The 24,564-nt window shown below is 37.6% G+C and overlaps 4 protein-coding genes across 4 annotated transcripts; 1 reads left to right on the top strand and 3 right to left on the bottom strand.

The window, feature by feature from the left end:
* The first annotated feature begins 1,258 nt into the window (after nucleotides 1-1,258).
* On the top strand, nucleotides 1,259-7,400 carry LOC135943308 (uncharacterized). The gene is made up of 11 exons (XM_065489775.1): nucleotides 1,259-1,471; nucleotides 2,084-2,186; nucleotides 2,239-2,353; nucleotides 2,584-2,797; nucleotides 3,246-3,442; nucleotides 3,498-3,669; nucleotides 3,723-3,883; nucleotides 3,942-4,149; nucleotides 4,207-4,452; nucleotides 6,503-6,682; nucleotides 7,210-7,400. Exons 1-11 carry the CDS (start codon nucleotides 1,426-1,428, stop codon nucleotides 7,362-7,364), a joined length of 1,797 nt encoding a protein of 598 aa, XP_065345847.1. The 5' UTR covers nucleotides 1,259-1,425; the 3' UTR covers nucleotides 7,365-7,400.
* Nucleotides 7,401-8,184: 784 nt separating this feature from the next.
* LOC135942725 (troponin C, isoallergen Bla g 6.0101-like) lies at nucleotides 8,185-8,921 on the bottom strand. Its single transcript, XM_065489005.1, has 3 exons — nucleotides 8,825-8,921; nucleotides 8,619-8,762; nucleotides 8,185-8,503 (listed from the first exon to the last, which is right to left on the bottom strand). Coding segments are annotated over exons 1-3 (438 nt in total). The 5' UTR covers nucleotides 8,826-8,921; the 3' UTR covers nucleotides 8,185-8,210.
* A 986-nt stretch (nucleotides 8,922-9,907) lies between these two features.
* On the bottom strand, nucleotides 9,908-10,826 carry LOC135942724 (troponin C, isoallergen Bla g 6.0101-like). Its single transcript, XM_065489003.1, has 4 exons — nucleotides 10,672-10,826; nucleotides 10,585-10,612; nucleotides 10,365-10,508; nucleotides 9,908-10,309 (listed from the first exon to the last, which is right to left on the bottom strand). The coding sequence occupies exons 1-4, from the start codon at nucleotides 10,672-10,674 to the stop codon at nucleotides 10,023-10,025; spliced, it is 462 nt and encodes a 153-aa protein (XP_065345075.1). The 5' UTR covers nucleotides 10,675-10,826; the 3' UTR covers nucleotides 9,908-10,022.
* Nucleotides 10,827-11,203: 377 nt separating this feature from the next.
* On the bottom strand, nucleotides 11,204-13,677 carry LOC135942723 (troponin C, isoallergen Bla g 6.0201). The gene is made up of 5 exons (XM_065489002.1): nucleotides 13,523-13,677; nucleotides 12,897-12,924; nucleotides 12,080-12,223; nucleotides 11,484-11,735; nucleotides 11,204-11,428 (listed from the first exon to the last, which is right to left on the bottom strand). The coding sequence occupies exons 1-5, from the start codon at nucleotides 13,523-13,525 to the stop codon at nucleotides 11,394-11,396; spliced, it is 462 nt and encodes a 153-aa protein (XP_065345074.1). The 5' UTR covers nucleotides 13,526-13,677; the 3' UTR covers nucleotides 11,204-11,393.
* Nucleotides 13,678-24,564: the final 10,887 nt, after the last annotated feature.

The following is a 24,564-nucleotide window of genomic DNA, read 5'->3' on the forward strand; positions in this document are numbered from 1 at the left end:
TCTGACTGAGATGAATGTTTCAAACGCGGGTCATCATTTAAAAGAGCCGAAGTGGCAAAAACAGTCATGATTAGGGTTGGGATTTCTAGAAGGTCGATTATTTTTTACTGAGCGTTCTCTATGAGTTTTGGCATTAATTGATTTCAAATCGTGAAATTTTTAGTCTTGAGCTACACTCAAAACCGTATTTTCCGACCAAAACCGACTTAGGATCGCTGAGAATCGCCCTTTGACAACTCCCATTTTGTTCAGTTTATTTTGTTTTAATTTCATTTTTGCCATCAAATGTCATGAATTGGCGGATAAGTTTAAGCTTTCTGATATCGTCAATAATAAAAAGCTGCATTGTTAATTTCATACAATTTGTTGTGTGTCCATCACCCTTCACTCATTGATTAATCCACTTATTGTCAATCAATGCGATAGTACACAATGCTGAAACACAAAATTAAGACCTAATAGTTGGATAAAAATGCAAGAGCAATGGGAAATCAAAAGCCTATTTGTATTAATTTATCTATATACTAATTACAGGCTTAAATTGATTAAAAATGTATGCAAAATTATCTAATATTTTGGATTAATCAAGGAAAATATCGTTAATTCAGACCCCATTTTACTCATGAAAATCCGAAACCTTCTATATCTGTCTAAATGGACTCAAAACCATCTAAATCGTGTAAAAAAGGCGCCTTCTTCCTGGAAAAAAATGTCTAAAGTTCCTAACGCCCTAGTCATGATTGAGATCCGTGTTTTCTGGAGAAAACAATAGAAAATAAATTATCTTTTATGTCTATCATGAACCACTAACTGGAGGAGGTTGGAAACCGTATTTAGCACTCATTCAATAGTTTGATTTTACACAATATATCGACCAATTATAATGTAATTAAATCGAATATTTTTGCAAGTAGTATAACACAATTAATGGAAAAAATGAAAAATTGCAGTTAAAAATGATATGAAATATATCGTGAAATAATAAATAGCCAATTTGATCTTATTAATTTGAATATCTTTCAATTTCCAATTAATTTCAACTAAATGTTTTGCTTAAACATTTGTGAAGTGGTCTCAATTACACGTGAAAATAAGAAAGTTTCACAGAAAATGCCATCTAATTTGCGAGAGTTTAGTCATCAGTGTCGGTCCGTTGTGTTGGCTCAAGTTTGCGTGGCTAATCGCAAAGTGCGAATTGCATAAAGCTTGCGCTCGAGTGCCGGCTGTTATATCACAGACGCTCGCACAATGAAGTGCATGGAGCGGGAGTGAAAGTGGAAAATAACGCGCACCAGTGCCGAGGTGGACAACTATTGCTGCTCAGGTCTCAGGTCCAGGGCAAATCAGTCTGCCTCGTGCATCGTGAGATATCCGTCGGAGAGCATAATCGCGCGAGATTAGTCGACCCCTCGCCCGCGCTTCAACATGGTCGGCGAGGGGATGCAAATTTTCTCCGTTCTTTTCCTGACTTGTAAGTAAAATACGAAATTAAAATTTTTCATTCTTGATTTGATTTTAGGCATTATTTATTCTTATTGCTTTATTAATGTTTGTCCCATTTATATTTTTACATTTCCCCAAACCAAACATCACTGTATTTATTTATACATTTGATTGAATTTTTGGACTCAGCTGTTTAATTTCGAAACGTATTTCAACTATGATATTGCAGTCGTAGAAATATTAATTTCCGCTTCACAGTAGAGAAAGCACTTTACAATAAATATTTCTCAGGTGTATTCAAAGAAATAGTCTTCCCAACAAATTCAAGAGCAGTTCTAGAGAGACGCAATTACACCGCAGACGATTGCATGCCGCAATCACGTACTTCCTTTTGATGCAACGAAACTGGTTTCCAGATGCAGTGAGCAATAAAACAAAAGTGCCTCGCATAGCAACAAACGAGAGCAAATCAATGCTAAAAAACTCGATATTTTCGGCAGCTCTTGACCTTGGCGTTCAAGTCCCAATTTCACTTTCACTGCTAAATTGACTCAGCCTTCAGAGGTCGCGATAATAGCTTTCTTTGCTTCGTAATCGGCACCGCACCGGCATGATGATGCATTATTTCTGGCCTTTGCAGACTTTTTGTGTGCGGTCGGCCACCCGTGCGAGAGAAAATGCAGCGTCGACCTCCAGCCGATGACCTGCCACTACAAATTCACTCTCCACGCAACCGCTATTAAGTAAGGACTTGCATTATATCAGTTAAATAATAACTGTTTGCTTTTCTAATAGCTGTGATCACTGCCAAAGAAAAAACAGAACTGCTCAATGCTTGAACCAAAAATGTGACTTAGCCAGTAAATTGGCATTGTCTGTGAATGGGAAAACGCCAGGACCGACAATACAGGTATGTTATGACGTGTAAAAATGAGTTGCACTATTGAAAAAATGTTATTTTTTTGCTCCCTCAATGAAATTTGGACTGATTATATCTAGCTTTTTAAAAAGGAGCGCTTTCATTTCATTTCTACCCATCACAACATGAAAATTAGTCCTATAGATGATAATTTTTTAAACGGTTTAAATTAATAATCTTGGCTATTTATTTATAGGAAATAAGGGATTTGGTTGTTTCAGGTTTGCCTAGGAGACCGGATAATCGTTGACGTGGAAAACCGACTACCGAGCAGTTTCGAAACTTCAATCCACTGGCATGGGATTTTGCAAAAAGGCACTCCTTACTATGACGGAGTCTCGAGAGTAACTCAGTGTCCTTTGACACCCGGGACGTCCTTCAGTTATTCTTTCGTCGCTGATAACCCAGGAACACACTTTTACCACGCGGATTCAGGTAAACGTCGTGCTTGATAAGAGGTGTTTGATCTTATGTATCACGACAAATATAGGTGCATCTCGTTCGGCGCCGCATAAGTTCATTCTATAAAAGAGCAATTCCAGAGAAACTTTAAAAATATTGTAATAAATTGGTTCTAGTACCCTTCAGTACCTTTGGAAAAAAATCAGTTTCTCGCTACACTACATTATTTCAATATCGTCCTGGTAGCATCGCTCATCAAACACTCGAATTTTCCCTGTCTAATTGACTGTTGCCCCTTTCTTGCAACAAGGATATTCGCATTTCGTTGTTGAGAATTGCGAAATTTTTCCACTATAATACCAAGACGTTATAAAAAATAGCAATTAAATAAATCGATATTCCTTTAATTATTGTTTGATGATATGGTGGTAATTTATAGGATAAACTTTTGAATTGGAACTCTAATGCATTGCATATTTAGTTACGCAGCATGCTGACGGCATCTACGGAGCTATAATCGTTAACGAGGCTGGAAAGCGCGCCCGCGAAAATGTAATCCTGCTTGGGACCAGAAATGATGCTCTTGTTAGTGGCGCTTTTGGAGCCCTACATGGCGCATTAGTTGGTCAAAACAAGCCGGTTGCAAAGCTTATTTTGAATGGGAAAGCCAATAACGAGGTAATTTAAGATTTACTTTTGATTTTACTCCATTGAAAGTATTGATTATTTTCAGAACGTTGATGAATTCGAGGCAAAATTATCAGAAACACTATTTAGTTTTGTGAATGTGGCTGCGTATGATTGTCCTTTTGAAATAGCTATGGAGAGCCATAGCTTTAAGGTGGTGAACGCACAAGGAAGCGATATTTTGCCTGTGTTTGTTGAGAAAATCGTAATTTATCCTGGTGAGTTTTAATTTTATTTTTGCTTCTGTTGGCAATCATTGATTCTTTTTAAGGAGGAAGATACGACGTTGAAATATATCAAATTGGTGAGAAATGTGAAAAGTGCGTGCTGAAGGTATCAGGTTTGCACAAATGCAGCCAACTGGAACAAATAAAGACTGTAATCAGGCCTGTGGGAGACCAAAATATTGCAACCAATGATATTAAGGCCAAGGTAGAGGGTTGTACAACAAATGAAATTCAACTAGAAATAATTTAAATTTGATTTTTAGTCTCTGTCTGCCAACTGCTTGAAAGATCCCTCAAATTTGTGCAATGCTCAACTGGAGGGTGCCAATCCACCAGACATCACATTTACTCCTGATCTGACCTTTTTCCTCACATTCGGACATATGAGGGTGCCCAAAGTGTCAAGTGAGGATGTGGAATTCAGATTTGTTTTAAATGACATTGAATATTACCCGACCTTTTTAGACAGCAGTAAGTTAACATATTTGCCCCGAAAATGGCTTGAAATTTTAATTCAATAATTTTCAGGTGATGAAGACGGCACCCTAATTCCCCACATCAACACGGTTTCCTTCAGGCCGCCATCTACCCCTATTTTGTCCCAATACGAAGACCGTGAGCCTTCTTTTGAGTGTGAAAGCTGGGCGAATTTGTCGCCAGCGCCAGCAAGCAGACCGAAATCCACGTGCAAAGGACCGCCCCACTATTGCGGATGCACTCATTACATCAGGGTTGCGGTCAATGCAACGGTCAAACTAGTCTTTAGACACGAAAGTGAGAGTCAAAACATTTTAATGCTCTGAAATCTATCGGCATCAATCATTAAAATAATGAATGAATTTATTATTAAACGCATATATGCGTGCGACACTAATCCTATACAATCAATTCTTACAAGTCTTCGCTGCTGTTCTTAAACTAATTCTTTTTACTACACATTTCAAAATATGGTATTTTTCACACTGTTCTCCACAAAATCTACATTTACAAATCTCCTGAGGTTCATAATGGTACATCTGAGTTGCACAGAACAAATAGTGATATCCATGGCATGCAAATCGAGTAAATACATGTCTATCTTCAAAATTCGGCACCCTCCAATTCCCATTCATCATTGTTTGAGTTTCATAAAATGCATCACAAATCAAGCGTCTATTCATAATCTTTATGTTAACAAACTTCTTATAATTATCAGTTTCAGGGAGATCATATTTCATTTTAAGATCTGTAGCAAAAAGGTTTAAGTCTTTGGTCACCAGTTCATAGACGTATCGCGATCTATTGTATTTAGAGATCCCCAGCACTTTCTTTAGATATCGGGTTTTGACTCGCTCTAATGTTTCAAAATCATGAATAGTAAGATAAGGCCAAATAACTTCTATGCCATAAGAGGCAGTAGGAGAAACTTTTAGGTCAAAGAGTTTAACTGCCGTTTCAATGGAAAGTTTATGCAAGTTTTTAATACTATACGTTGCCATAAGGGCTGCCCTCGCTCGTTTCTCCACATGCCTACCAAAGGATAATCCTGATACTTGAAACATAACACCCAAATAACAAAATTCAGGGACAAAATCCACATTCACACCTTCTAATACAATTTTTTCATTCAATGCATAACGACCTCGTCCCTTATTTCTAAATTTCATTGCCTTACATTTATCTAAGTTCAACTGAAGACTTCTAGTTTGTAAGTATTCCTTTACAGCCACACATGCAACGCACAAATCACTCAGTGTCTCACTAGTCAGCACAATATCATCCGCAAATAAAATAGCTTTAAGTCCAGGAATATGATTAATTACCTCATTAATATCATTGATTGCAAGATTAAAAAGAAAAGGAGATAAGCAACCACCCTGACGTACTCCATTGGACTGCACAATTATTTCTGACTCAGTCACACCGTCAGCAATTCTTAAAAAATTTAAATCTAAAGAATGAGCTAGATATTTGAGTTCCACTAGTGACATTTTGTTTGACTCAACGATTTTCCTGAAAATTATAATTCTATCCACCGAATCAAAAGCTTTCTTAACGTCTAAAAACAGCGCAAACAATGGCTTTTTCCTATCATGCACTGTGACATTAATTTCTTCAATGAGCTGCGTAACTGCTTGCATTGTGGACTTCCCTTTAACAAATCCAAATTGATTTGCCGGAATAATATCAATGAAAATTGAGTATAATCTATTATGCATGATTTTATCAATTAAATTATACAATGTATGGTTCAAACTAATTCCTCGATACGAATTTAAATCCTCAGAATTGCCTTTTCCTTTGTACAAGATTTTCAACGTTGAAAAACGCCAAGAATTAGGAAATGTACTATTCGTAACACACAAATCATTAAAATAATACATTTTATTTATTTTTTTTCTCAGTGCTCTACGAGCTAAAACACTTGCATTATTGATACATGCCAATGAAGGCAGAAGCCCGCGAGGTTATCATATTTGCTAGAAGATATCAAATGGAACTTTATTAGTGTGTTTCGATTGGTTTATTTTTTACGTATTTCCACAGACATGTCCTCCTCAGCTACTTTCGACTACTGGTTGCAGGCTAATTCATGAGATTCCTTCTCACGTCTAGGGGATGAGGATAACTAGTTGAGCAGGACATTTCTGTAGAAATACAGGAAAATAAAAATACTCCACACCAGGAAAGCTGCATTAATTTCTTCTCACAATCATATCATTTTATGTTACTATATCTAGAAAAGGATTAAAATACAATTTGTCAAGATTTAATTAATTTATTATTATTTAAATTGATCTTTTTAAAGAACTGTCCTCAAGTTGTGCTGTTTTAATATTTTTAGGTGATTCTTCTAATAAAAATGCTGGAACGTTCCACTTGCACGGACACAAAATGTACACTGCAAACTGGCGGTCATCGAGTGACGATATGGAGAACACAAATAAAAGACCTGTTGCCAAGGACACGATTGTTGTACCACCTTCAGGAGAAATCTCAGCATTTTTTAAAGCAAACAATCCAGGTAAAACAAGAAATAAGTAAAAAACAATTCTTTGGGAAGACGTGTTTAGCATTAGTGCCTTTGAACAAATAAATAATGAGAGGGGGAATATATACATTTTTTATTGTTGGTTCAAGTCATTAAATTTATTTTGAATAATTCTCTCGTTATTCAATCCCAAGCTCTCAGATAAATACTATAATTTAATACTGATTGAAAGTTCCTTACGGATGCGTGAAAATTAGGTAACTCTAGCAAATAGATACCAATTGTTTACGTTCCCTGATTGATTTTTCGCTCACTGTTACTTGTAATACTTTTGCAACTAATCACTAGAGTGGATCACTTTTTCTGGGAGCCCAACTAAAAAATTCTGTTGTATGCCTGACATAGCCGTCAAACATAGAACTAAAATAAAAAGTGTGCATGAAATCAAATCAATATACACAAATTCTCATGCAATTTTCTCTTTTTTTTAATTCTTCGCGCTAAAATTTGCAGATTTTAAGCATGGTTTATTATTCAATTGATGCTAATGTATTTTTCAGGCTTCTGGCTGCTCGAAACCCGTGGCGATCAAATTACTTCTGCGGGTGTTGGAATGGCTTTGATTGTGCAAGTAGGAGATCCAAGTGAAATGCTTCCAGTGCCAGCCGGGTACCCCACCTGCAGGGGTTTGAAGCCAGACGACTTTATTTTCTAAATTGAATATGCCAATTAAAGTGCCAAAACAAATAGATAGAGTGATAATTTGTTTTTCTTTTATTGTAACCAAAAGTATACAATTGTGTTTAAAGCGTATCATTGAAAATTTCATATTTTGCCTTGCGTTTAAATGGAATCAAAAAGGAATAAAATAAAATAATAAACCTCAGCATGAAAAGGAGGTGCCAGGCTTTTGCACTGTCACTTTCATCCCAATTGAAAATTACTACACCAGTACTTACAGAGGCATGGGATGCTAATACGGCTAATACATTGAATAACTTGTACAAGAAAAATATTACTAAACAGCGGCTGCTTCGGCGCTGCAAGCCTCATCGTCAGTAGTACTTTACCTCCAAAAAAATTCATAGCCTCAGAATTAGCTGCAGAGAATTTTGAATAAGTAATCGTTGAAAATATCCGCCAGTAATTTGGGACATCAATTAGTATATGCTCCTCTAAAAAGATACTCTGAGATTTGTTCCATTAGTTGCTGACGAGGAGATGTAAATATATATTCGAGCATACTCAAGGGGTGTTGCGAAGCCAAGAATTTTAACATGCATGAAACCATCGGAGCCAATTTGTTCGCAGCCTTTACTCCGCTGATTTTAACTCGCAATCAATGAGTACCAGCTTTTGACTGCATGAAAGTCACGACTTTGGTTGTCATTGGAGTGGCTCTTTAGTTGCGCAAGTCATTTGAATCAGTTCAAATTTTTGATTTCGAATAAATGGTGTGGAAATATATAAAGCATATAAATAGATGTTGTTTTTTTTGTTTGTGTTTTATTATAAAATTTGATGACATTTATGTAAAATACATCTTGCCGGGTCAGCAATTTTAATCGTCGCCTCCAGTCATGACTTCCATGAACTCCTCAAAGTCCACGGTACCAGAACCGTCAGAGTCAATTTCCTCAATCATCTGCTCCAACTCATCGGCGGTGATTTTGTTGTCCAACTCCCGGAAAATTTCCTTGAGCACATCGGTCGTGATATAGCCGTTACCTTCCTTGTCGTACAATCTGAATGCCTCGCGAAGCTCCTGACGCATCGCTTCAGGATCCTCTTCTTCTGCTCCCAAGAAGCGTGATGACATAAGACAGAACTCTTCAAACTCCAACTGTCCAGAGCCTGTAAGTTTAAAAATATGTTTATTTTTCAGGATCATCACTAGAAATTTTCTTAATGCAATAATTTCCGGGATTCTGTTTTTAAGTTAAATATCAAGATTAAAAAGATTGCTCACCATCAGCATCGACCTCTGAAATAATTTCTTCTACCTCATCGTCAGAAATTTGAATGCCCAGCATTTCAAAAATTGTGCCGATCATGTCGGTTGAAATGAAGCCAGCCTTTTCACGGTCGAAGGCATCAAAGGCTTTCTTCAACACTATATTTAAAGGTAACATTAATGAGCAAAATCAAATCAATTAAATGTTTTGAAAAATTTACTGTCTTTCTGGTCCTTGCTGAGTTCTTCCTGAAAAATTAATCCAAATTGTATATTTTTAAAATCTGTTTTCAATTATTTGTAAAACAATTTTCTAAGTAAGATTAATTGCTGAGAAGAGCCACAATATAAAAAGCGTGACTCACCATGATAAAGCGGGTGCTCTAAAACAACGACAGAAGCACGTCAATTGGCTCGCAACTGAAAGTGTTGGTGCGGACTTTTGATCAGTGGTCTCGCTTTATATTTGAGGGGAGTCAATCAATTAGCGCGGCGAAAGGGGTAGCAGCAGTGCACTAATTTTTAATTAAAGGTCGATTGGCAACTCATTGCAGTTGCATTAGAATCAACTATAACGTTTTAACAAACTGCAATTTTCCACACACACACCCCCAACCTTACTCATGAAGATTGAACTAAATTTTTGCAATTCTTGGACAAGGTGTTTGGCCTTTATAATTCGTAATAATGTGATGAAAAATCTTGAAATTAATATCTTATTTTAGAGTTCTATTACTTCAGAACCTGAAGACAATTCTTAAAAATTAATTGAAAATACGTTTTATAAATGCTGTTATCTAATTTCAAATTAATGGGGTTTCACTTAAAAATTCCCTGAAGATATTTTTTAATGATTTAATTATTCAACTAATATCAACCTAATTAAAATTAATAAATGTGTGTAGTTCGATTCCTCATATAATATATTTCTAAACTATTGTAAAACTAACGGGGTTTACAACTATGAGCCATTTTCATAGCTTAAATTGAAGCTCACAATTTAAAATAATACATTCGTAACAAAAAGTGCTGATCAAAGAGGATTGCGTAATTTTACTTGCATTCACTTTTCACGTAGTCTGACCATCAAGCATAATAAAATATGCTTTTTAAGAATATTTATTTTAATTTTTCGCTATTGAAGCCGTCCAGAATAGGCCGCTCAAAAGATTTTTTTTTGTAATATTTTAGTAAAACATTATACTGATTTCAAAACGGTTAATATTTTTTTACAGATATCAATACAATTTTAAACACGGTTGTTTTCTTCAGGAAATTTATTAATAAGAAGAGTATTTAGAAAATCTTTTTGTTAAAAAATATTGTAATATCACTTTATTTTCAATGAGTTGCAAGAATATAATAGCTTCTAAATTCACAATTCAATTGGAACAAATCAAAAGCACAGCATTTGAATTTTCAGTCATCTCCTCCAGTCATAACCTCCATAAACTCCTCAAAGTCCACTGTCCCGGAGCCGTCAGAGTCAATTTCTTCAATCATCTCGTCGAGATCCTCCTCAGTAATTGTGTTGTCCAACTCGCGGAAGATTTCTTTGAGCACTTCCGTGGTGATGTATCCGTTTCCCTCTCTGTCGTACAGCCTGAAAGCCTCTCGCAACTCTTGCTGCATTTTTTCAGTGTCCTCCTCAACCATGAACCGCGCAGACAGAATGCAGAAACTGTCAAAGTCCAAGTTTCCCGTGCCTATGGTTTTTGTTCGTCAACTTTTGCTTGATTTTATTGTATGTTTGTTTCCTACCTTCCGCATCGATTTCCAGAATGATTTCATCAACACCTTCATCTGAAATTTGGATACCAAGCATCTCGAAAATGGTGCTGATCATGTCTGTGCTGATGCATCCTTTCTTCTCTCTGTCGAAGGCATCGAACACCTTCTTGAGCACTAAAATTAAAAAAAAATCATTTAATTTTATGCTTATTTGGGAGAGATGGTTTAAAAATTTAAAACTGAAACTCACTCTGAATTTGGTCAGTGGTAAGCTCATCCTGTGAGAAGGATAGAATTTAATTAATTCTTGTCACAGGACAAAAAGGGTTAAACTCACCATAGCGGTGGCGGCAAGCACGGGTAAGGACAAGAACGATGTGCGCCAGAGGAAGCTTGGGCAGTTTTAAAACATCTCGCAAGTGTCGCAAGAGGGGAAGGTACTGCTGGCGTCATAGAGTCGATTCTTGAGTCCGATTCTTCGACGGGCCGATATTTTGGGCCAGATATTTGCACCTTTTGGCGTTGCTACCTTGCCGAGCCCCTTTGAATTGGAAGAGATATCGGCGTCTAATCGATACTTCTGAGTGGCGCCAGTAACTACACGTGCAGGAGGCAAAATCAATCAATGAATTGAGGGGGGCAAATCAAATTAAAGGTCATAAATCAAGTGCGCATTTGCTAGCGTTAATCAACTGTACTTTCTGCATCACTAGTCTTTGATCTGCATAACAAAGTTTTAGTTCAATGTGCTTCGAGGCCGAGCAGGAAGTAGAGAAGCAGCTATACTACGCGCCCGAAAATAGTTGAAGGCCCAAATATAGCCGATATAATTCTGACAGGTGAAAAAAAGAAATTGAAGCAGCGAGTAATATTAGCCAAATTACGTTTATTGCGGTAACAAATTAGCATTCCATTATCTTGGCATATAGTAACAAAAAAGGAATAACTCCTGGCCCAGCAAGAGTGTGCGTGTGTTTAGATTGTGTAAGAATCAAAAAGGTGGTCCAGCCATCACTGTTGGTGTTCCTGTTGCTGCTTTAAGTGGCATGGTCAATCAGTTTAATCGTCTCCACCGGTCATGACCTCCATGAACTCTGCAATTGTGTCGCATTAGACGCGTGAAAAGGCGAACAAGTTGTTAAATTTTACCGTCAAAGTCCACAGTGCCGGAGCCGTCAGAATCAATTTCCTCAATCATCATGTCCAACTCCTCGGCGGTGATCTTGTCGTCCAGCTCACGGAGGATCTCGCGGAGCACGTCGGTGGTAATGTAGCCGTTGCCCTCCTTGTCGTAGAGACGGAAGGCTTCGCGCAGCTCCTGCTGCATCGCCTCAGCGTCCTCCTCAACCAGGAAGCGAGATGAGAGCATGCAGAACTCTTCAAACTCCAGCTCACCGGAGCCTACGAAATAAATTATATGATTAAAATGATTGTTTGCAGCGAATTATTATGAAAAAAATAATTTCAAAATTGAAATAGGAGTCAATTAGATTAAGTGTCAATTATTACTAGCAATTAAAAAAACTAGCCAACATTTTTCTGTAGAACATGTAATGGTGTTTTTGACGTGGGAACTTTAAACAGCATTTTTATTTTAGCTTCAATAATATTAAAAAATAGTTTTTGAAAACATTTAGATTTTAATACGGCGTAATAATTTTGAGCGAATGAAGTAAATTTAAATAATTGTTTTGATTTATCAAAATATCATTGAAATATAAATTACTAAAAAAACTGAAACCAACCGTCAGCATCGACTTCAGCGATGATTTCGTCGAACATCTTTGCAGTCACCTGGATGCCCAACATCTCCAGGATGGTGCCGACCATCTCGGTAGAGATGCAGCCTTTCTTCTCGTGATCGAAGGCATCGAAAGCCTTCTTAAGCACTGGAAAACAGATTAAAATCAATTATCAGCTAACATCCTTTAATTCAAACTTAGCCCTTGTTTCTAATGGAATTTCATATCCTTAAGTGAATCATTTTTTGGCTATCTGTTATAAGGGTGTGTTGAAAGATTTATTGAGAGTTACAGCATTTTTATCATAGGAATCAATATGTTAAAAGAGATCTTCAAAAATCGTCGTTACACCAGGAAATATAAAAATGGCAAAAAATAAAATAAAAGAAACTGATGGGACAGTTACACTAATATTTGGGTTGTAGGTGGGTCCACCTTCAAGTGCGTTACATTTAATTCTTAATAGAGCTGAACTGAGTGAATTTTAATTCCCAATAAAAATCTATAGATTCAAATTCTTGGTTAAAGGGATTTTTTTTTGCTGAGATCCTTATAAATAAATGGAACGTTTTGTGAGAGTATCACAATAATTTCTAAATAAGTAGTTCCAAACTGGCCTGATTTTGATAACAAGTCTGCAAGTAGTTTTTTTAAATTTACCGATTTGGGGTGTGTAGAGGTTTTTTATCTTTGCGAAATAAAAATAAAACGGAAGAATAATATTCCAATTTGTGTGGGTGATTGTAACATTAAAAGATATGAATGAAAATACTGAATAAATAATTGAATTTTTTGAGGTTGTACGACTGATGATACTTACTGGCAAGTTGATCCTGGTTAAGCTCATCCTGAAATCAAAAGAAATTGTATTGTTTTATGCGTCTGTTCGTGGGACATAAAAAGGAAAACATTAAAGAGGCCGGAACCAGTTCAAAAGAAAGCGCGTTAAATGAGCAAATTAGTTACACGCTGAGAATAGAAAATGTCATAAAGCGCGAGAGACAAAGGCCGCCGCCCGTGCCGATTTTATGAGACGTCGCTGCATAAACGCGCGAGGCAGGCGCGCGCCAGACACGCGGAATACATATTGTTTCTCATCTGCAAGCACCGCGTTTTGTTGATGCTATTTTTATCACTTTCAGCACCGGCCATAAAAACGGTGCGCGACAGCTATAACAGGACTTATAAATCACAATTTCGGCGGCGAAAAAATTGTGAAGCGGCCCAGACACTTAAAGGAATGCGAAATATATTTTGGGGAAAACGAGCATCAGGACTAAATTCAGTGAGATATATTCGAGAAAATTATTTGTTCAATTTTTTGCTGTGTTCAAAATTTACTTAAAAGGAAAGAAAGTTAAGTTGTTTGGACCGTTGCAATCCATGCTAATTGAAGTTGAATGTAAACCACTCTTCTATTAGATGGGAGTTGATCGTTTAAATTACCATGGCGGTGGCTGTTAGTGAATCCGGCTGGGCTGGCTCAAAGCTTGGATCCCGAAATCCTCGAGTCTGAGTCGAAGAACCAGTGCGGACTGAGAGGGTGCTCCGACCGGGGCTCTAGGTATCAAGTGGAGAGTTGTGTGGGGGGATGCGACCGCGTCATCACAAAAAGGGATCACAATAGTTCGCCATCGACTAGTAAAATATTTCTAAATTTACTGAAAAGAACAAGTGCACGACCATAAGGGTGGTGTTATTTGCGGCCTTATCGAGCCCAGGCGTATAGTCCTTTCCCACGGTGCTGCTGCTGCGTGGAATTCACACACATTCATAAATAACGTTAGCGGCTCGCGTATCTGGGCCACGTGCAAGCCAAGCCGTGTCACTCACAGGCACACGACACCGGCCACTCTGGGCCAAGTGGCAATTACTAAATCTGCGGTTACACCGATTTGCACTAAATCATTCTTTTTCATTTATGAAACATCCTTCTCTATGATAGTGGAGCATGAGTGAAATTGTTTAATAATGAAAGTGCCATATGTTTAATTATATATAATGCAATAGATTCAATGTCAAATCCTATTTGTATAGAATTTTAATCACGATTTGGTAATTTATAATAATTTTTAATGTATCAGCACAATATCCGTAATTTTAGATTGCTGTAATTACTGGAAAATAAAAAATAATCAAAACAATTAATTAGAAAATAAATTATTTCCAGTGAGGCTATTGAAATCTTCATAAAATCAAATATATTGCAAAATGATTTAACATGACGTTTAGCATAATCTAAATTTGTGTTTTTATTAATGTATAGAAACTAAGGTTGATAATATATCAAACTACATGTTTGTAAAGTTAAAGCCAAGGTTATATGTACAAGTGACGTATGGGGATCTTCTATTTTTGTCAAATCTGATAACCTGCAGCGGACTCGAAAATATTTCGTCAAGAAGTAGCTAAATGGAGTTGTCTGATCAACCGGAGTCATGGTTACAGCAAGATTCTAGCTGCTTTTCACACACGTTTGCTGAATTAGTTAACGTAAAAAGGCACGCTGCGACGAAACCCAGCCACCACAACCCTTAATTGTTTTTGGCAATCGAAATGAATACACGTGATTTCCCCATTGTTTGTGCTCTGCGGTCCAACTGGCTGTAAAATAAGCGAACAAAGTGCCTGCCCACACTCTCAGTTAAGAAGCACACGTGCCTTAAATATAGCGAAACTCTAATTTATTTTGATCGTTAAAAGGCTGAATCTTCCTACTCACGTGCATATTGCAACAACTTAGTCTATTTATTTGTCTACCAAAACTACTAACTGTGAATTTAATTTATTATTTTAATTACAAATGCTTAAGGCTGTGTTTCATAAAAGTGATGTTTTTCAAAACACAACAATTCATAAGATTGTTCAAGTTGAGGCATTTTAATACTCAGTAAAATTATATTAACATTCCTTTCTAATCCGACAGATTCAATTTGAATTTTAATGCGATTAAAACGTTTTCCGATTGAAATTTCAGAATGAGTAAAGGCGGCAGAGCGCGAGAAATGCTTAAGACGTCCGCGGGAAGTGGGAAAGGGGTGTCGCATGACAAACGACCAAAGCTCGCCGCCTGTCAAAGAGAACAGCTTGTCAGTCACGTGGTGCAGCGAATGACAGGTGCTGTCTGCGCCGCTGAGAAATATTGTTCATATATGCTTGCAACTTGTCGTCGGCGTCGAGAATTAATTTTTAAACAGCTTCTTGATAACGGCGGCTGGAGAGCGAGGCAAAAAAATAATGTGTGTTTGGTGTCTGGCCAAGGCATCCTTGTCTTCTTTAGATGTGCTGCATTTTATTTATTTAATTGTCTTCATCTCTCACTGTCAGTTTATGAGCAAGCGCACATTGGAAGCTTTATTGTTTGCACTTTCGCCGGCTGACATAATGGACAGCTTATTTGAGCAAGATCATTAATCAAATTTGCAATTTTTCATGCTGCACCAAAGATGAAACCATTAGCAGTGTGATGCTTATATATCCTGCTGGAAAAAAGCACTCCATTATTTAAAGTCATTATTTGTTTGTTATTATGTATCTTCTAAGACATTTTCAAGAAACAGGTTATCAAAATTATTTAGTAAATTTAACAAAATGATACGTCAATTTAAATTAGAAAGCATAATAGAGTTAATTTTAATAATGCGAGTCGATGAATTCAGATTAATTTGTAGTAAAAGTTGATCCTTTTCTAGTCGTTTTAATTTTTCTGCCCTCATATAATATGTTTAATGTTATATTTTTATATTTGACTTTTTTTGGAAAAATAAACCGAATTGAATTAAACTCACTCGTTTTGAGTACGTAATGTCTTGAAGCCGGAATATTTTTTTATCATATTACAAAAGTGTTTTTGGGGAATTTTATTTGCAATAAAAATAAATTTTAGTCTTGTGAATTTTTATGAGTTAGGGTACAGTCACAGATAGGATAGTAAAGATTGGGAGGGGGAGTGACGGGGTTCTTTCCGTTTGGGCTGATGAGAAACAACAAGCTGAACAGTACAGAAATGTGGGATTAAACTTTTATTCTAGAAAATTCACTGATAGTCACCATCCTAATTAAGATCAGTGTAGAGAATAATAGTAATTTAGTGAATTTGTATTTTTAATTCATATTAAAAGTCTTGGAAGTAGGGCATTCTTAACATGAAATTGAAAACGAGACACCATTCTAATTCTTTTAACAATATTTTCTATAATCCAACTTAATTTAGCGTAATTTATTTGAAATTTTTGAATTCAACTGTCGTTCACAAAAGAAAATATTTCAAAACGAAATTGAGCGATGATGCACAGACCAAATCAGAGATCACTACGTATGCTAATAAATCAAAGACCCAGCTAAAAAAGAACTTGACAAAAGCAAGTAATTGTTGCCAAAGAATTACCAGCTGTTTGTAAGCGTTTGTAATCAGAGAAACAAGTTGGATTGAACAATTAACACCGGGGTCAGCGCGTGTAAGGGGATGAGATGAACTAAAACAAAGGGCTAGACAAAGAGGAGCTGATCTCAAGCCAGGCCAGGGCCGTCGTTGGTGAAAATAGCCGGCGATGCGCTTGCGTGTCGAGGTTTGATAGTCGTTTTCTATCAGGCACTACTGCTGTTTTCGACTGACCACCCCTCTCGCGCCCTAATCCCTCTCTATCCCGCCCCGCGCCACGCAAAGCTCTGGTGGTATACACGCGCTTACAATTGACGCCTTTGTTTCATCAGCGAATTCGCGGCTAATGATGACGAATTCTTCTTGCCTCGCGCAACGCCATCAATCAGTCAGCTTTTAGCCGGGCTTCTGGCGCCACTGGCTTTTCAGAATGGTGCCCATGCAAAGCTCTAATTGTGGCCTTGAACAGCTGAATTCCTCAAAATAGGGTTACCACTGAAATTAAAATAAAATTAATATTAGACTTATTGCTTTTGTAATAATTCGTTAAAATATGACTGATTCTGTATTATTGTTTGTCTTAAAGTGTTAGGTTCAACGCAGATTTGCAAGCTAAAAGTCATTATAATTTCGAATCTGTTTTGTTTACGTTTTCGTGACAATCTAAGGCAAAGACTTCCGCGCAGACAGAGCCTTTGTTATATTCTTGTATTTATATATTGTATTTTTAGTTTATCTATTTTGGATGTGGGGAGTTCAAGTTGTCTATTAATCTAATGTTTAATGACGCGCCTGCTGATATTTCCGGCTATGCCACAAGCGTTGCGGTTGAGCTCACCAGATTGCATATGTTTCAGGCATATTTGTTCTACGCAAGCTGTGCTCTTAAATATAGACGTGATGAAGGGTTACAATTTAACAAATTCTTTTACAATTCTTTCACAAACGTTAGAAATTCAAATTATTCATAATTGTTATTTTAGACTCAGTTAATGAATAGAAAAAATCTAAACAGGGAGTTAGTTTTTTAAATAGTAAATTTAATATTTACCAAAATATTGGAAATAGTTTGGGGAGAGGAAACTCGCTGAATTTATGTCGTAATCAAAAACGACCAGCAAAATGTGAAATTCATTAAACTATATTAGAGCTACAAAAATATTAAGGAAGCGACTTCAAATTAAAATAGAAATGAAAAATGTTTTTATCTAAGTATAACCATTTTGTTTTATTTTTTAAGAAATTATATCAAAGCTTTGCATTTTATTATTTACAAGCAAAATCTTATAATGTATTCCAGGGTGATATATGCTGTAGCGGTACAGGAGCGTGATCCTGCCCTTTGTTGTGAGCCAGCAATAATTTTCGGTGGTTTGATTGCAATTTTGCATTATTTTTTAACAGCAGAAAGATTATTAAAAAAAATCAGAATTCAGTTTTCGCCCGTTAGCCACTCGGTGCTGACGTGGGTCGTTTAATAGTGCAGAACCCAATCCAACCGTCAATTTAAGCAAAAGAATTTGTCACTTAATTTTGAATTACAATTTCAGTTTTGGTGCTTGATTAGAGTCCGATTGGATATCAACCTGTAAACCATTCCATCAACCAAATTATTCATTTGAATCTATTGGTCTTCATCATTTCAACCTCTTTTCCCCCAAAACACTAATTTAAGCTAAAAAAAATGATTCTCCAAGCACAGATTGTCAAATTTGCCTATAGCGCGCCGAATGATGAAGTGTAAATATTCCCAACACGCGATTATCTTTCACCAACGACATTGAGCTCGTTAGGAAAGAGAAACTTATTCTAAATTAAACCTCTTAAAAACCACTCTATTCTTAGCGCTATATTTAGTACGTCACAAAACTAGATCACCCGCTGCGATGTATTTTTATTTCTCCAGTTTTCTCGGTTGTTGAGTTGTATTAATCATGTTGTTCCACACGTGAGTTAAAAATACTTCCGAAACAGTTTAACAAGGAGAGGGAAGCACAAAATTTCGCTACAATCGCCGACTGCAGTTACGTAAAACTAGCTATAAAGTGGGAAATATGATTTTTAAATGTAGGCTTAATCATGCGATTGATTTCCAGCCCAATCATACCCTTTTATGACAATCGTAATTAGTGAAGTGGCTGTTGCGACATTCATCCGCATATAATTTACAATCTCACAAATTAGTGCCAATCAATCGAGAGTTTCAACATTTGCTTTTTAAGAAGTCAATGTCCGTTGGAAGAAATTAATTATATTTTCGTGATGCTGGATTTTATAGCACCACAAATCCAATGAAATTCGGTGTCTCGAATCTATTACAAAAGAATTAATAATCTCAACTCGTCAAGGCGACATCGCTCGGTTTCAACTGCAACGAGCTAATTAGATTTAAGGCTGTTTAGGTTTGCTACTTTCCATGTTATGTCTTGTTCGAAAATATCCAACTAAAACGAAAAATGCATTGGGCAGTTGATGTTTTTAGTGGAACAGATTTAAGATGGCTCAAAGGTGCAGCGCTGTTATTTTGTGTAAGGAGCCTCCCTGCATCAGCGAATTGCAAAAAGCAGGAATTTGGTTTTCAAAATCCAACTAAATCGGTCACCTTGACACACCTGCTGCGGGATTAAGTCGCGCAATCAAGGCTTCGGTTTATAATCAGAGAAAGAGAGCGGCTGCATGGATCTGGATCTGCATTCCATACAATTTTGCTCACTTAACAATATAACACTCTCGATTTAAATGAAAAGATATAATAAAAAGGCCTGGATTTGGAGGTCTCCGCGTTTTCGGTTGATTGTCATGATTCGTGTTCCACTCCGTCGGCGATCACGCTGACTCGTTTATTTCATTGGGATAAATATCATCTTGAGGCCTCAATGTCTGATTGTTTATTGCTTTAGCTACACTTAAAAAAACAAATAGCCAATAACAGATGCTGCAGTTCATTTTTAAGGCTGAAGTTTTCAAGAAATGAGATGTTTTGCTTTTCTGTTGGCGGTTTATAAACTCTCAACTCCTTCCGGCCGGCAAAGATCCGAGATTTGCACACACCTGTGGCGATTATTTATAACTTGGTCTGATCGACTTGTATGATTGTCACACTTTCTAATGGGTCATTTGAACTATATTCAACCTACGACTGGCGTGCTTTTCTGCGAATCTAAAAATAAAATGTAAAGTAAAGAAAATCCTTTTTAGCATAGTTTTGCAGGATTTATTCGATAGCTCAGGTTTCTCTACGACGATCAGAGCAGGTAGAAAACTGGTTACTCGCAGCACACGCACGTCTATTTCTATCCAATTTATGCGAAAAACTAAAATAGCAATTGGCACTCCACTTTTGGCGTAATGAGTGTCCCATAATTTTTCAGGCAAATTGCCACACATGCTTTTATGTAAGCACGCGTGAGAAGTGGAGAGTGGTGCACCTTCTGGGCTTATCTCCACAGCCAATAATATATTGCGAGGCGATTGCGGCCAGCAAGGCTATTAAAGGCCAATAAAAGAGATTAGACTGCGAACACACACACATTGTTCACATATTTTTTTCAATGATACAGTCGAGTAATTGAAACAGAATTGCCTCATCTGCTGGGAGATCACAACAAAGCAGAGATTCTATCAAGTCGGGTTTGCCTGCTTCTGGCGCTTTGAATGTTTCACTCGACCGCAGACGTGTTCATTTTGAATATATGGTTTTATGTAATAAAGAGACGGGCCAGGCCTGCGTTCGGCACCGAGCTGCTGCAATCAAGCCGTCTGCAAGTTAATTAACGTCCGCGCCCATACGCGCGAATCGGACACCCTAAGAATTATGTCTCAATACTCCGTCCGGCAAAATAATGAGCGACGAGTACACAAGACGAACATGCATATTCATGGTTCATTACGGCGGAATCAAATTTACACTGACACCGAGCCGTGTCGCGATCTAATCACCTGAGCGAGTTTGCGTTTCGCGTATTACTATTTACACCGAGTGCATTCGCCGCTACACCCTCGCCGAGATGCATTGCCAGTGATGTGCTCGCTTCATTTCGCAGCCGGGGGCACCATAAATTACCTGGCCGGTGCAATAAACTAACGTGCAGCACCTACGCTTGTTTGCGCAGAAGTGCAATTACCCCGTCGCCCTATGTGTGCCTGCTAATTGATGGTCGAGGTGTCTAGCGCTACAGATTTATAGCTGCAACGCCGGATTTGCATATAAAGGAAGTCTGCGCATATATGCTAATTCGAAGTGCTCTTTGACTTATTACACACACTAGAAATATATATTATAATAGAGCTTGTTACTTGAGTATTGCCATTATTGTTAACATATATTTCTAAATGAAATATTGTAACATATTTTACTCCATAGGTTCTATTATTGCAAACCACACACTTTCCCGTCTCCATTATTTGTTGCAAGAGGTTTCAAGTGTTTACAGCCAGATGTCGGTTTGAAGATGGCGAAGATTGTAGGAGATAGTTTTGGCAGTGTTAATTTTGTCAATAGACCGTTTAAATTAACAAGGAATCATCTATATTTTGTAAATTCTTACCTGTACAAAAAGGCAAGTAAGGGACTCGTACTTTAATGAATAAATACAAAATTTCCGGTTGGTTTCAAGAGTCAAATTATATTATGCCGTGAAACGTTTTAATTCTGAACTGAGCTGTTATCTATAGTGAGCAAATTCATCGACGAAAGCGGGAGTGTATCGCTTTTTGGGCCTCACGAAATATTCTATCATGGTGATGTGTCTGAATTTATAGTTTCATTAACAGGTCATCTCTATAATTCACACTTCGCATTCTGCATGTAAATGGCTACCCACTTTTAATAGCTATTGACGACGTAAATAACGATTTCTCCTCAATATTTTGAGCTTTGTATAACGAGCGTCCAAATGCGCCCAGGGCAAAACCAACTTCTTGTTTGTGTCAAATGCAAATATAAATATTAGTAATCACCGAGAACGAGACGTGGTTGCCGTGTGTGTTTAGTCCAAACAAATATTCATACAAACTGGTATCTTCGCAGATCGCAGACCACTCTATGCATACATAATGAAGCAGCACACACTTGCCAGTCGGCCACGGTGCTTAAATAATTAAGCCACCTAGGAAAACTCCTAAACGGAATAATAAATCAAAATTGCCATTATTCATTTTGCAAGGTGCTTTGCTTACGTTTATTTTGCACTCTCAAATGCTAACAAAGTAGCGCGAAATTATTTTCTTAGGTATGCTCTGTCTTGTTGTTTTCGTGACAAAACTAATAAAATTTTATTGCTCACACTTTTTTATTGTCTGTTAAAAACGTGATTTCCAAAGGCTCGTCGATTTCTTTTGCCTATAGATGGAAACGGTGCTGCATGGAAGGACAGAATTGGAAAACAAACCGAATGGAATGCCATAAATCGCAACCTTAAAAAGCCGGACGTGCGGCAGAAAAGCATTCAATTTTTACACCTCTTATTTATTATTTGCTCTCAGCAGTACTAAAAGCACACTCGCGCCACACACACAAGTGCGAGACGAGGAGTAATGATGATTGCGCTGCATTGAGAGTATTGAAACCGAGCGGACAAATAAAAAAATTAAAAGGCAGCGGCAATACACAAGTTGTTGTTTATTCGCGGCCATCGGGCAATGCTCGGAATTTATTTCTTTTAATTGACAGCCACTGCTATTATGCATGCCTTATGGTTATGGCGGGCAGGGGCACGCAGTGTGTATGGCTGTCAAAATCGAACATAACTCGCAGGTCACTTATATTTCTGGCTCTCCACTCTCAGCTTGTTAATGTGTTCGTACTTGCAGTGGTTGCGAAGTCGGCACGGTGGGCCTGAGCGCATGAACGCCGAGACTGTCATTAAAAAATGATCCCACTCTGGCATGTCATTAATTTTTCTACATTATGCACCGATCAATGGAGGGAAATTGATCTCCAATTTGCATTTAAACGAGGCTTTACTCTCGCTTGATCATCCATATGATGTGAATGAAACGTTCGCATTGAAGAAAAGCTGCAGCGCTGCTATCAGAACAATTTTTAATGACTGATCGCTGTGAGTTACCTCGAAAACACTTTTGAGAATGTGTTACCTAAAAAATATGCTCCATTTTCGAGAAACCTCTCACAACTTAAAACTTGAAAAAAACGAAGGATCGGTTGCACCAAACCACGCTGGCTCGAATTGTTTAGGCTTTCTACACAGTGTCAATGTAATGGGAGATATTGGAGCATTTCGAGGATCTAATATTGGCTGCCCAATGTCAGAGATGGCCTAATATGGTTAGTTAAGTGACTCAAAATGCTCAAATAGCTCCACGCATACAGGCACTGACTCGCCATTTGCTGGTTTCCCAGCGACTTTAGGTACAAATAATGTCTGGCATTTCAATGAAAGACATCGGTGCAGGGAGGCGAAAAGATGGCCCCGTTGGACCCAAGCTCCTCTGCAGCCACTCCGGCCCAGTGTTATCCGGTCGGTGGTGTTTTTGGGACCCGGGATGTGCTGAGCAGAGGTTTTAAAAAATGCTCGTCGACTGTTCAATCTGGCATGTTGGCAAATGCTAACCAAAGAGCGAATTTAGGGACTTTCTTTTAAAATGGAGATGTTTTTAAATGAGAAAATTGATTTTGCCTCAGGAATAACTAATTTACTATCTAAAAATCCTATAATTGCCCTAGAAAAATATCTTTAATTATATGGTGTTGAGTTGGGAAGGAATACATATTTTAAAAGAGATAAATTGTTCTTGGAAAAATACTGAAGTGAATTTAATTGAATTACCCAAATTATTTGTTGGAGCTCTGACGTATTGCCTCGCATAACATTAGAAATTTTAAGATTTCTTAATAACATAAGCTGAACAGTAATATTAATGGCTATTACGATTAATAAAATTCCTCGGGCTATTCTATTACAGTTTTATCGCAAGTGATAGGCAACAAATTACCGCACTTGAAAAGTGTAACAGAAATTCATTCCGCACCTCGGAATTCCACAGGCGGAGTGCGCTTATCAACCTTTGAGACATGCAAGCACCGAGCCGAGCGTTATTACTCATCGTGTCCAGAGCGAAATGTGTCATTGCACAATAGCGCGCGCGTCGTTGGCGCGCGATAATGCTCGCCGTATGTGCATGTTCGGAGTGATTTATCCGCGAGGCTGGCCTCTCGCTCAGCGCGGCCCTAATTAATTCGAGCTGATTGAAAATTACTCACAATAAGCAGCGTGTCATAAATACTCTTGGCAGATAGTCAGTCTGCTGTTTTAGCCGCACGCGGCACAATGAGCAGCGTAATGAGACTTGCGGCCGCTCCAATTCGTTTAATTCTTTGCTCTGTGTTTGAGCGAGCGACCGTTTCTCTCTGCTGACCGAGAAGACATCAATCATCGCCGGCCGTATGAATTGTTATTGATTGGAACACATTTCTTACACAACGCGCTGAGTAATTTTTATCAATTGCGAGCGGCAAAAATGATTTATTGGGCGTGCCTTGGGAATTAAGAGATGCTGAGATGATTGCCGCGCGCTGCAGTCTACGTGCTCGCCGAGTGTGCGATTTTCTGCCGCAATATGGGAAGTGGTGCGCGGTGTGTTCTTGCGATAACCACCACACTGTATGCGATTCCTGATTTTTGCGGGACGCGGGTAATAACCGGTCTCTGAGGCAGCATCTAGTGTTTTCGAATGCTGATTGCTTCATTTGTTGCGTGCATGCCCGATAATTGTTTGCTACTAGAAATTGACGTCTTGTCATGACTCACTCACAAGCACTTGAAGTCGAATTTCTATATATACTCTAAGAGACGGGAGCAGACTTGATAAACATCAAAGCAGAGCTTCAAAGTTTGATTAAGATAATGCATTTGATTTAACCTAAAATTTAATGAGGCTACAAAGCATTTTATCTATTCTGAAAATGAAGCATACCAGGAACAAATTAATGGGATAATGGAAAGTAAAACACTTGATGTGAAATCTTTTCAAGAGTTGGACTTTTAAATCTTTTTCTTTTGACTAAAATTTGACTTTTGAGACGATTTATGTAAATCCAATGTAATTTAAATTGAATGGTTTCTATACCCATTCTCATGTTTTATCA

The sequence above is a fragment of the Cloeon dipterum genome, chromosome 4 (genome assembly GCF_949628265.1).
Source record: "Cloeon dipterum chromosome 4, ieCloDipt1.1, whole genome shotgun sequence".
Lineage (NCBI taxonomy): Eukaryota > Metazoa > Arthropoda > Insecta > Ephemeroptera > Baetidae > Cloeon > Cloeon dipterum.

Excerpts from the sequence above, each read along its gene's own strand:
- LOC135943308 (XM_065489775.1), top strand. The coding sequence starts at position 1,426 with ATGGTCGGCGAGGGGATGCAAATTTTCTCCGTTCTTTTCCTGACTT. Across the intron at positions 2,354-2,583 it reads CGCCAGGACCGACAATACAG|GTTTGCCTAGGAGACCGGAT; the intron begins GTATGTTATGAC and ends TGGTTGTTTCAG. Across the intron at positions 4,453-6,502 it reads ACTAGTCTTTAGACACGAAA|GTGATTCTTCTAATAAAAAT; the intron begins GTGAGAGTCAAA and ends TAATATTTTTAG.
- LOC135942723 (XM_065489002.1), bottom strand. Across the intron at positions 12,224-12,896 it reads TAACCAGGATCAACTTGCCA|TGCTTAAGAAGGCTTTCGAT; the intron begins GTAAGTATCATC and ends TCTGTTTTCCAG. Across the intron at positions 11,736-12,079 it reads CGCTGAAGTCGATGCTGACG|GCTCCGGTGAGCTGGAGTTT; the intron begins GTTGGTTTCAGT and ends TTTATTTCGTAG.
- LOC135942725 (XM_065489005.1), bottom strand. Across the intron at positions 8,504-8,618 it reads TTCAGAGGTCGATGCTGATG|GCTCTGGACAGTTGGAGTTT; the intron begins GTGAGCAATCTT and ends TTAAACTTACAG.
- LOC135942724 (XM_065489003.1), bottom strand. Across the intron at positions 10,509-10,584 it reads TACCACTGACCAAATTCAGA|TGCTCAAGAAGGTGTTCGAT; the intron begins GTGAGTTTCAGT and ends TTTTAATTTTAG. Across the intron at positions 10,310-10,364 it reads TCTGGAAATCGATGCGGAAG|GCACGGGAAACTTGGACTTT; the intron begins GTAGGAAACAAA and ends CAAAAACCATAG.